This window comes from Oryza brachyantha, chromosome 10 (assembly GCF_000231095.2).
Source record: "Oryza brachyantha chromosome 10, ObraRS2, whole genome shotgun sequence".
NCBI lineage: Eukaryota > Viridiplantae > Streptophyta > Magnoliopsida > Poales > Poaceae > Oryza > Oryza brachyantha.
The window spans coordinates 11,167,441-11,179,679 of NC_023172.2; the positions used below are offsets into that span (position 1 = coordinate 11,167,441).

General features: G+C 39.9%; 2 protein-coding genes across 2 annotated transcripts; one reads left to right on the top strand and one right to left on the bottom strand.

The window, feature by feature from the left end:
* Positions 1-28: 28 nt before the first annotated feature.
* Positions 29-2,654, bottom strand: LOC102712114 (inosine triphosphate pyrophosphatase). Its single transcript, XM_006661767.3, has 8 exons — positions 2,456-2,654; positions 1,665-1,729; positions 1,508-1,571; positions 1,413-1,422; positions 1,169-1,200; positions 942-1,054; positions 386-462; positions 29-310 (listed from the first exon to the last, which is right to left on the bottom strand). The coding sequence occupies exons 1-8, from the start codon at positions 2,583-2,585 to the stop codon at positions 190-192; spliced, it is 612 nt and encodes a 203-aa protein (XP_006661830.1). The 5' UTR covers positions 2,586-2,654; the 3' UTR covers positions 29-189.
* A 2,481-nt stretch (positions 2,655-5,135) lies between these two features.
* LOC102707435 (3-ketoacyl-CoA thiolase 2, peroxisomal-like) lies at positions 5,136-9,658 on the top strand. Its single transcript, XM_006662351.3, has 14 exons — positions 5,136-5,317; positions 5,452-5,528; positions 6,454-6,538; positions 6,692-6,818; positions 6,907-7,005; positions 7,116-7,183; positions 7,283-7,390; positions 7,910-7,987; positions 8,108-8,240; positions 8,321-8,417; positions 8,632-8,755; positions 8,840-8,948; positions 9,107-9,190; positions 9,304-9,658. Exons 1-14 carry the CDS (start codon positions 5,237-5,239, stop codon positions 9,414-9,416), a joined length of 1,383 nt encoding a protein of 460 aa, XP_006662414.2. The 5' UTR covers positions 5,136-5,236; the 3' UTR covers positions 9,417-9,658.
* Positions 9,659-12,239: the final 2,581 nt, after the last annotated feature.

The window sequence follows — 12,239 nt, forward strand, 5'->3', positions numbered from 1 at the left end:
CACGTGCTGCATACTTTGGATATAACACTACATTCAAATTCAGGGACAGAGCACGTTGCACAAGCAATTAATTCACATCCAGATAGATAGGCCAAACGTATTCAATGTATTTGACATCTTCAAATGGTCCTCACAACTTGGGGAACTGGCAAAAATCACTATGGAAGTACAGACAGAATCCCACCAAGTTCAAGCTGAACCATCGCTCTGAACTTTATAGTTGGCAGCTGCAAAGTGTTCTTTTACCAAAGAAAGAGCTTTCCCCCTATGAGATATTTGATTCTTCACTGACTTGGGCATCTCCGCGTAGCTGTATTACACGTGTGTCAGTCAGTATTAGAATCAAGAGGGGTGCACAAAAAGTACAAACTATCATGAAACTCACGTTTGATCAAAACCATCTGGTTGGAAAACAGGGTCCCATCCAAAATCAGCAGGTCCTCTAGCAGGCACAATCTTTCCCTGCACAATTAGAATTAAACAGGTCAACAACCAAAATATCTAGTTTCAACGTAACCTATATTCTGTATTTTTGCACCAAAAGGATGGTAAGAAGTAATAAGCCAATAACAGAACATGAGTATATTTTAGCATATATGTCAACCATAATAAATACATCGGATCTTGTCAAAGTTCCAGAGAAACATGATGTGCTGAAGTTATAAGCTACTTAACAATGCATCTAGAGAAGCTAGTCTCCTTGGTGATGCTAGTGTTTTGCATAGTAGAAAGCGTTAATTTAGAGGCAGATAGAAATAAGCCTGCTTCAGTATGGGTACTTCAGAGTTCAGAGTTCAGACTTCAGACAAAAGGAGCATATCCTAGATTGTTAGATAGGATCACAGGAATAGAATCAATGAGTATTAAGTAACTAACAACTGCAACCTCCGTTGTAAAAACTTCACAAGACAAAAAACCAATGACAGAAAATGGTGCCTTACCATTGTTTTCCCAACGAATGTGATTGGTTCTTCTCCTGGTCCAAGAGCAAGAGAAAAGATGCACATAGCAAAAGCTGATTTATCTTCATAAGCTACCAACAAATTGTTCAAACCTATGATGGAAAAATAATAAACATGAGCTTACTTGTAAAATCTCCATGAAAAAAGGTACAATATTATGAAGTCAACTAGCATAGAGAAAAATAAGGATGGTTTAGATCAATTACCTTCATGCCCAGTTTTCTCAAGGAACCATTTTCTGTTCATTCATGTGTTGCAAGACATAAAAAATTTCAAAATTCAGAGAAAAGAGATTAGTGATGGCATTCAAGAGCAATATGTGACTAGATATATGGCAAACAGTCTCTTTATGAGTCATTGAGGTGAAGGGTGGTTTTATGTCTAAAACTCTAAATATAACTCAGTGACAAGAGAAAATTAAACCTACAACTGGACAGGAAAAGCACTTACATGTACGGCCCTGCAGCAGAAGAGTAAATTATGTCAAATTGTTCGGTCTATTTATTTAATATAAGTGAAGATGAAGAAGAGTGTAAATAAATCACCTGGTAATCCTTTGAGTGCATTGAAGCATAGGCAGGTGTCCTCAACAAGTACAGGCCCATTCACCTAATGTAAATAGCATAGTGCAGATTTGACAAGAGTCATTAATTATGTTGGTTAGGTTTATGCAACAACATTAGCAGTTAAAACATGAAGTACCTGGGATGCAGCCATTCGTGCTTTCTCTTTAGATATGTCCTCTGGTTCACCTTGCAGTTCAGGGACTGCAAGGTTTAACAGAATTATAAACACAGTATACAGGAAATATGCCATTATTCACAAGAACCCCAGTCTTCGGTTGCAACGATTTGATATTCGCAAAAAGAGTTTTAGTGATGAAAAATCGAATCAAAATCCGTTTATGGTTATATAGGATAAAGCAGGATTCCATGAACACAAACAAATTTTGATCCAGAGCTATAGTTGGGAACATCTTACTCTAGATTAGTTGACACAAAACAGGAGATGTAATCATTTTTCAGCTCAAAGCTGCACTAGGTTCCCTATTCTTGAGCTTATGGAAGTCTATGTTCCTCTTTCTAAGAACTAAGTAGTGCTGGCTCCCCTATTGAGATATCCAGCCCAATCACTGGTTGCTAGGCCACCATGAAACTTACAAAGCTGCTGCTCTATTCATACTTAACCAGTACGAACATCCCACTTCAAATGATTTAAGCTGTGTGAATAGAGAGGTCATCAGTATTCAGTACTCGCATTACCTTTTGCCAATTCAACGGTAGCTCCCGCTGAGGACAAAACCCTGAATCGGATCAAAACTCACCGTCTCCAGTTTAATCAGCTATCCTAGGGTTCCAGTAGAGCACCACCGCATCACGCGGCGGCGCAGCCGTATCTCCCTAGGCCTACCGTCAGCCAAGCATATCCGCACGAGGCAAAGTGTGAGGCGTGAGGAACGGAGACGGGGAGGGGGAGAGGGGGGGGGGGCTCACGGTCGAGCTTGAGGGACTGGAAGGGGATGGAGGAGCCGAGGATGGCGCGGACCTCCTCCAGCTTCTTGGCGTTACCCGTCACGAAGGTCACCGCCTTCGGAAGCACCCCCGCCGCCGCCGCGCCTGACATGATGCTGTTGCTGTGCTTCGCCGCCGCTTTCGCCGGGGGGAGAGGTGACGCGGAACCGGATCGTCCGGGATTCCGGGAGCGCTCATCCGTCCGTTCGGCATCCGACGGCAGCGGCTTCTTTCCATCCGCCGTTCGGCCCAGAAGCATGATGCCCGGCCCAGCTGCTCGGTTCGGCCCGGTTGCAGACCCTGACCGCATCAGAATTTTCTTAATTATATTTTTTTCATTATAAATTAAGTTTTTAAAAATTACAAAACTACACCCAATGCCTAGCTAGTGGGCAATATACATAGATACCCAATAGTTATACGATATATCCAACATGACAAACATCCATTGATGGCCGTTGGACAAACAGCTAACGGTGATCGCCACATTTGCAGGTGGGGCTTTAAGGTGCGAAATGTTCTCACTCATGAGTGAGGAGAGAGCGGACAATTTTTCGGGCGCCTCCCTATGAGCAGAGCTTTTAAGGGGCCGCCTGCAAAATCAACAACCCCCTCTCTTAATAATTTACGGATTGTTATGGTCAACTAATGACACTTGTAACTTCGGGTATATCGCCAACCAGTGGGTGTTTTATATATATCGCCCATTAGTTGGCGTTGGAGGTATAGTTTTGCAACTTTTCAAACAAAAATCTATTTTTTTATTTTTAATAAAAATATATATAAATAAAAATATCATCGTATTGATTGACGTACAGTAAGATTTTTAATGTGTGTGGCCTATTACTATCAATCTCAGCCTCCGCTTAGAGCAGGTACAACCGTACAATAGCAGATTATAAGCCAACCATAAACATATTTTAAGTGGATAAGAGAGGAGAGAAGAATAGTGAGCTATAAATTTGTAGTCAGCTGCAGCACATACTCCAAGATACAGTGTGGGTATGACATGTGAGACATGATAGTATATGTTTTTTAGGTAGCTATTGTATAAATTAGTTATTAGATTGACTGTAGATGATTTAGAGCCAGTAGTTGGCTATAGTATTGAACTTGCTCTTATCATCTCCGTCATCTCCACCGACGCTGCCACTTGTAACGGGTGGTTACAAGTGGAATATGTCCCTAAAGAAGACCCATCTATCGGCACCCTCCTTCCTAATATCACAAATGTTGGTGACCCAACAATAACTAAATTAGCGACATTCAGTGATGTATATGTTTATCTTTATTTTAGCACTTTGCAAGCAAACATTGTGGGAACAAATTTGTATAAATATTCAACCATCACATGTTCAATGAAGTAAATTCTAACATTCAATGTAGACCATCCAAGTTTCTTACTGTAAAAGTCTTCTAAACTTCAGCCCGTGTTTCAATTTACTAAGGGCCAGGTAAAACCCTCAATTTATTAAAACTGTAGGGAGGATGGTGTTCACTTATATTTATGTTTATAAATCAAATTACAAATCTTAAAACTTAAATTTATAGTTAATTTTGAGGGTTTTGTTTATCATAGTTTATTTCACCATATGTTTATATATCACTAAGGACAAGTATATAAAAATTTTACTCATAAACTATTCTTTAATTGTTGCTGAGTTATTTTGCTAATGTTTAATACAAGCTAAAAATACGAGACTACAAGTCATTACTAACCATTATTGTCAGAAGGACAATGGTACCACGGATCCCTTTAATGGCCAATATCACCTGACACTATGATTTATGACAGTAGCAGATAGAAATACCATGACAATCTCCTGCATGTGTTAGGAGTATTCACGGGCATGTATGCATCTTCAGTGTCAATGTTGACGCCATGCGTACCAGTGACCGAGGTGATGGACAAGTTATGACGCTGTTGGATGTAACATCTAAGTAATACGTACGACTTCAATAGAAATTATTACACCGTTCTAAAATATAAGTATTTATATATTATTTAACATAGACTATATCAATTAAAATTATTAGTTTCTTCTCTGGTTAATTTTTGGATTTTGAAGTGATCGGATTCTCTTTTTAAGTATTTGATTCACTCTGAAATAATTAAAATAATAAAAATAAGCGCAGAAATATTTATAATATACTATACAATTTAAACAATAGAAATACTTATATACTCCGTATTTCTAAAACGAAAAGAACAGCAGCCATTCAAGCTTCCAAGTACTATTGAACCTGAACCACGGGCATACGTAACAAAATTCCACCGGTCCGGACGCTACTCCATCGTACCGAAGCAGGCCAAAACCACGACCGCCACCGTCCCAAATCACACGTACCGGGCAATTCCTATCGTTTTTCTTTTCTCCCCCCGTGTCTCGCGTGCCCCGCCCCGCGCAGGACGGTAGCCGAGCCGAGCGCGAGCCAACGAGGCAACGAGCGAACAGCCCAGCCCCCGACACCACCACGACGAGCCGAGGCGACCACCTCCCCGTCGCGGCCGCGGCCGCGCCCTCGTCCTCGTCAAGTCGTCGTCACGGGGTTTTCAGTTTTCACATCTCCGTCCTCTCCCTCCCGTTCCCTTCCCGACAACTCCGCGGTAGAAACCTCGCGCTTCCCACTCCCGACTACACCGCACCTAACTCCTCCTCCCCCTCCCTCCCTCCCTCGCCTCTCCTAGTACAAATATCCCGTGCGACCAGCCTAGCCTAGGCTGCCCGTGACAGACTGAAGAAGGAGAAGGAGAGGGAGGCGATGGAGAAGGCGATCAACAGGCAGAGGGTGCTGCTGGCCCACCTGGAGCCCGCCGCGACCCCCGCCGCGCCGGCCGTTACCGTGAGTCCCGCCGCCCGCCCCTCTGTTTCTCTGTGCGCCTGGTCGAGGAGGGAGGGAGGGGGAGTCCAGATCTGGTGACGGTCTGCGGCGGCGTTGTCTGATGTGATGTGATGTTTTTTGGTTTGTGGGTGCAGGCGAGCGCGTGCGCCGCGGGGGACAGCGCCGCGTACCACCGTGGGGCGTGCTTCGCCGACGACGTTGTCATCGTCGCGTAAGTGAGATGTGATCCCCTTCTTCTGCGGTGATTGGACATGATTAGATCGGCTGCTCAGACGGCTGATATAGTTGTGCTGATCGTTTTCTTCTTCCAGTCCAGTCAAATTTAGCTATCAGTCGATCACAAACTAAATCTGGACGAAAAAAAAACCATTATGAAAGTTATGGCATGAAATGGGCTGTTTCAGCTAATCTTTTGAAGACTGCCAGCTCCATCGTTTGCCCTTCATCTTATATAGCATAGGCAAAACTTGCAGCTTAATTTTGGAGAGTATTTGCATTTAAATCGCTAAGGGCATATATATATATATACTAGCATATCGCCTATACGTTGCAACAGAATTTTATTCACAAATATCGTTAGTATGTTAATAAGTAAAGTTAATAAAAGTGGTTTGATATATATGTCTTAATTATTTTTTCTTTTAAAAAATAGGAGGGAGTTGGTGGTGGGGTAGGTGGCAGATTCACCACCACCACCCATCACCACTACTTATCTTTATAGTAGTAGTAGTATATATATATATCTACTCAAATTATTTGTTGATTGCTAATAAACCTTTACTGCTTATCATAAGCATCAGCAAAATGATGTGGCTTATAATAAGCATTAGCGTTACCAGTATAGGGAAAAGGGCGCCATAGTCATTATGTTATAGCAAGCTTATTTTTTCTCCTATTCTTTTTTGGTTACCTACATTCTTGGAGGTGCAGAGTCTGGATATAATTTCGTTGCTTAATGAAACATCCATTATCTAATAGCATAGGAAAAAAGAGCAGATAAACTATTGAACTCACATGAAATTGATGCTGGGTTTTACCGCTGGATTTTATGGGGCAAGTCATTAATTTTCTTCTGTGATCATCTCAAGTCATAAATAGAACTCAAGCATAGGTCTTTTCTCTTGTGTCTTCTTCAGTGCCTATAGGACAGCAATTTGCAAGTCGAAGCGAGGTGGTTTCAAGGATACTCCTGCGGAGGACCTCTTGGTTCCAGTATTCAAGGTATTTGTTTGTTATCATATTTTTTGCTTTCTGCACCCAACCTGGCAATTTAGTGAACCAGTTGCTTCTGTCTCAACCCCTCACCTCATATATTTTTTCCGTCCTCTAATCTTAATCACTTGCTTGGCTTTTTGGCCAACCCGGCAAAAACAGGCTTTGATAGACAAAACAAAGTTGAACCCTAGTGAAGTTGGTGACATCGTTGTTGGGACTGTTTTAGCTCCTGGGTCCCAAAGGGCAATCGAATGCAGAATGGCTGCATTTTATGCTGGCTTCCCTGGTAAAAATTCTTAAATATGTATTAGATTTGCCCTTAATATTGGACTGTCATCATTCCCAACTTGATTAATTTGTTCTGTATGCTGCAGATACTGTACCTCTTATGACTGTAAACAGGCAATGCTCCTCTGGGCTTCAAGCAGTTTCAAATGTTGCTTCTAATATTAAAGCAGGGCTTTATGACATTGGTATGGTTTGTTGGTGGTTAATTTTTTGCCGTTCTTTTTTGGGAGGAAACATTTGATGTAAGGTTTGTTTTAATCTGTTGCTGAACTGAATTTTGTTATATTTCTTCAAGGTATTGCTGCTGGCCTAGAGTCCATGACAGTGAACAAAGTCAGCCTTGATGGACAATTAAATCCCAAAGTAGGTCAAACTGGTGGTCAATGCAATTATAAATCTTTAGATGCACGTGTATAGATGTTCGAACTGAATCTTTTTTTCTGTAATCTCCCACTATTTTAGGTTGAGCTGTTTTCTCAAGCACGCGATTGCCTTCTCCCAATGGGCCTCACGTCCGAGAATGTTGCAAAGCGATTTGGTGTAACACGCATGGAGCAAGACCAAGCTGCTGTAGGTTGCCTGATTACTTCCTTGGACACTCGCGTGTATTGATCAGGGTTTGCAATATTGCGATAATCGGTCATACCGCCAGGGCACGATAACGATAAACTGCAGTTTGGTTCGGTAAATATCACAAGAATTCAAAATTTTTGAAAAAAATGGAAGAAAAATCCAAAAAAATTATGGTGATATATCGTGACAATTGGGACATATCACACATTTTTCACACAAAAACCGCGATTATTGGTATCGCGAAAACCGATGTGATTATTGTCCTAGATACCGTGATTATCGGTTTCACCAAAACTGCAGCGATAATCATTACCTAATGTGCGGTTTGACTCCCAAAATTTTGATGATTTTATTAAAAAAAAAACTTCAAATTTGCGTGGTTTTTGCATGATTATCGCTGGTGCGCGGTTTCAGCTTATGAAACGATAAGTGAAACCCTGGTATTGATACATAATGAAGTGCTACACAATATGATTCTTTCCCTTATTTTTTTATCTGTTGATATTTGCTGTTTAGGTTGAGTCCCACAGGAAGGCTGCGGCTGCAGCAGCTGCTGGTAAATTCAAAGAAGAAATCGTTCCAGTTCACACAAAGGTAATCTAGTAGCTTAGTTATCTTCCTAAGTTACTATGTTCACTCTTGAGAATTTTTGTTACATAGGAAACTAGTGTTTTGATTGCTGTGTTATCCTGACATGGTCATTTTGTTGTGAAGATTGTGGATCCAAAAACTGGTGAGGAAAAGGAGATAGTGGTCTCAGCAGATGATGGAATCCGACCGGGTACTTCATTGGCAGTCCTGTCAAAACTCAAACCAGCATTCTCTAAAGATGGCACCACTACTGCTGGTAATGTGTAATTAAACTTTATTAGGTGCAACTGTTGATTAGTTGTATCACACTAAGATTAGTATTGTTTTAACCCATAGGAAATGCTAGCCAAGTAAGCGATGGTGCTGGAGCAGTCTTACTAATGAGGCGGGACATTGCTATGCAAAAGGGTCTTCCAGTACTTGGCGTTTTCAGGTTTCAATATTTTCTGTATATGTGCATCATATCATGGGTCACAACTCACATCTATAGGCATTTTTCTGAGCCCTAATTGATTGATAAGCACCAAAGCACCTTAATTTTGACTAGGTTTTCTATCCTCCCTTGATAGTCATGAAAGCAAATAGGCAAATGATCTGTCATAAAACTTTGTTAAGAAACTCAGCATGAGCTGAATGTGGAAATGTAGGAGCTTTGCGGCAGTCGGAGTCGATCCAGCCGTAATGGGTGTTGGTCCTGCTGTTGCAATCCCTGCAGCAGTGAAAGCTGCTGGTCTTCAAATAGATGATGTCGACCTGTTTGAGATTAATGAGGTATATACCTCCATCCATCCAGTGGTGTTTCTCCATAGACAACGCTAGATCTGCCTGGTAATATTTATTTGCTCTTGTGCATAGGCTTTTGCATCTCAGTACGTGTACTGCTGCAAAAAGTTGGGACTTGATCCTACAAAAGTTAATGTTAATGGAGGTGCAATGGCTCTTGGACATCCATTGGGTGCTACAGGTATATTCTTTCTGCAATCCTAGACACTTATCACATAGCCATACTGCTATTTTAATATCAGCGTGCTCTTTATTTATTGAATGTGTTGATCAAGAGTTGCCTATAGTTTTTCATGTGTGCCAATTGCGATGAAATTTCACATGTTTCCTCCTTTGCAGGTGCACGGTGTGTCAGCACCCTTCTCAACGAAATGAAGCGCCGCGGCAAGGACTGCCGATTTGGTGTAATTTCCATGTGCATAGGTACGTAACACCATTCCACTGGCTTGTACGGAGTATGTATGAAAGCTCAAAATAATTCTTTCAGCTGGAGAGTAGAATTAGAATACAACTTGACAAGAACTTCTGGTGAACAGGTTCTGGCATGGGGGCCGCTGCTGTTTTCGAGCGTGGAGATGCAGTGGATGAGCTTACCAATGCTAGAGGGATCCCGTCCCATAACTGGCTTTCAAAGGACGCCATTAACTAGAACTATATACCATACCATAAAATATATGCAACCACCGTTGTTGTTTTGAAATATCAACACAAGTGTTGTGGAATAAAGAGCTTGTGTATCTGTAATTCTTGACGAGGAATAAGTAGAATCTCGTCGATGCCTGAATATGGCTAGTTGAGAACCTTGTTAATTGAGAAATTCGTGGACACCGATTGGAAATTGTCGGTTTGTTCATCTATAATTACCTTTTGCGTTCGAAAGATATCATATGATTATCTCTCTGTATCAGAAAATGTGGTGAAAAATCCCATGTTTATGCCACTGATACGATTGTGATAAATTGGCACATGGTTTGATATGCTGTATAAAAATAAATGAAGCAACCAAAAATAATAAATGAGTAAACATTTATATCCATGGGTTTATGGTTTAAAAGTCAAAACTCAAAAATAGACTTGATGAAAAACTCTAAATTAAATTCCAAATTTAAATTTTGGATGTGGTTGTTAAGCAGTGAGCTGACAACGAGAGGTGTATAGGCTTTGGCTGGTGCTAAGGTATCGGAGTGTGTACCCCTCGTGTATGGGATCAAGGGACTCCTTTTTAGTTCGGCCTAGAGAGAGTAGGAGAAATCTGGAGTTCTAAGTTTGGTGTTTGGCAATTTGAAAATCTTGGAAGAATGTGGAAACATAGCGTTTATATAGATTCAGATTGCATAGAGGCATAATATTTTACTCCTATGTGTTCTTATATTTTGAGTAAAATATCAGTTGAAGGAGTTTGGATCTAGAGAGTCTAATCCAGATCTGATTCCCCTCTCATTTTATAGTACCAACTAGTTAACATAGTAGCCTAGTACTGATTGGTGAATGTGTTGCTACAAGAGTCCATTACCTTCGTATTGTGTCTACGAGTAAATCATTTAATATGGACGTCTCTCCGCTACTGAAAGGACGTGTGATGCGACATGTGATACTGAAGGCTGTGAGAGACCTATGAGGACATGTTAGCCCTCTGTGCGCCTCGTATCTAAGACAGAGACATAGTTGACAACCTTCTAGTCATGTCTTTAGGCCTCTGGCTGGTGATACTCTTAGTAAAATAAGCACATGTTCATGAGGTATGTCATATCCATAATACTAACAACTACAAAGGTGGTGTCTAGTGCAATAGCGAAGGGTTAGGCACGTGCAACGCACAACTCATTCAAATGCTATAATAGGGCTCAATAAATTAGGTTCGTCTTCCCAATCGATCTATTTGTGTGAATGGTTTGGCTTCTACGCCCTATCTTCGATTTTAATCTCTTTGGGTGCTTGCGTCTACTCTCTATAAGCCACAAGGTTAGATTGGATATAATAAGATTGGTTTTGAGTGTTGACCGAAAAAACTAGTAGCCCTTTATGTTAGCAATCAATCTATGATGTGGGTCATTGTGCTTTCATCAATGCATGGCACAAACAAAAGTCAGGATAGTAACTTAACATCAGTATTGTATGAATTGGGATCATCTGCAGTTTTAGTGATGATTGCAAGTTAAGGTACTACACGCGATGGATGCCATCTATTTTTATGATGAACGGGCCAAATTGTTAGCTACAGTGTAAAATATAATATACTTTTCAATTCATGCTATAGTGATATATCATACCTAAATGTATTTTGACCTTCGGATTCAGATCCAACCACCGTCCACTGTCTAAGTTGAACTCACTGCTATAGATCCAAATCCGTATTGAATCAATATTAAGTATATCTAAGACCTTGTCAATCCATTTAGTTTATCTAGAACTATACTTCCATGGTTTTCTAAAGAAAAATAATAACATATATTTTAAAATATAGTATATCCAACATAGAAGGATACCGGCCATACATGTATATTGCAATATTTAAACCGTCAAGGGATATATAAGGTATGTATTGGATTAAAAGTCATATTTTTAAATATTTACATATTCAATTTTCTCGTAATAAGTGGTTATAGATTCTCTTAAAGTAAATACCATATGTACTCATTCATTATCTAAGGAAACATGGAAGGAAATATGTATGGAATCAATCTTTTAGGATTTTTCCTAATATATGTTATGAATCTGGCCTTTGATGAATATAATATGTAGGACTCCCACCTATCTTGTAGCTATATAAGAAGGGGATGCAACACCTGGATCAAATCGAGTAGAATTAGATTGGAGCCGGAAAGGTGAGAGTAAGGTAGTCGATAGATTCAATCACAAAATTGAATTGGAGCCTGTTGAAGCAAGGAAGTCAAGAAAGGCAGAAAGCAGGGCAATCAATTCCGTTGGGCAGCAAGCACCTGATTTTGAAGGTAATCACGACAGCGAGCTAGCATACATCCACATGCATCCATGATAATCCTATTTTTCACGGGGTAATCGACTCCTTAAGCATAAAAGCCTCGTTGTTGACTTGTTTCGTCTATACTTATGTCTATAATAAAGATTTAAATTTTAAAATTTAATATTGAAGTAGACTTGGGGAGTTTTTCAACGTAGTTTATTTTTTAACATTTACTTCTAAAATAATAATAACATGTATGCAAATATTTTATCCTTCAATTATTTTAAGTTTTTGATATGTCGTTTTGTTTATGCTTGTTATAAGCGAATATTTGTTTCGTTAGGATAAAAAATTGAAAAAGAGTTAATATATTACGGTGTAATTTTAATGACATAAATTGATGCTTTGAAATTACTTTCTTATAGCTATACTTTTATGTCACATGAGTAATATATTAATATACTAATATTTGGTCAACGCTTTGTTCAAACGAAACAAAATAGACCCTATATTTTAAAAGAGAAAATTATTTATGTACCCCTGAGTTTT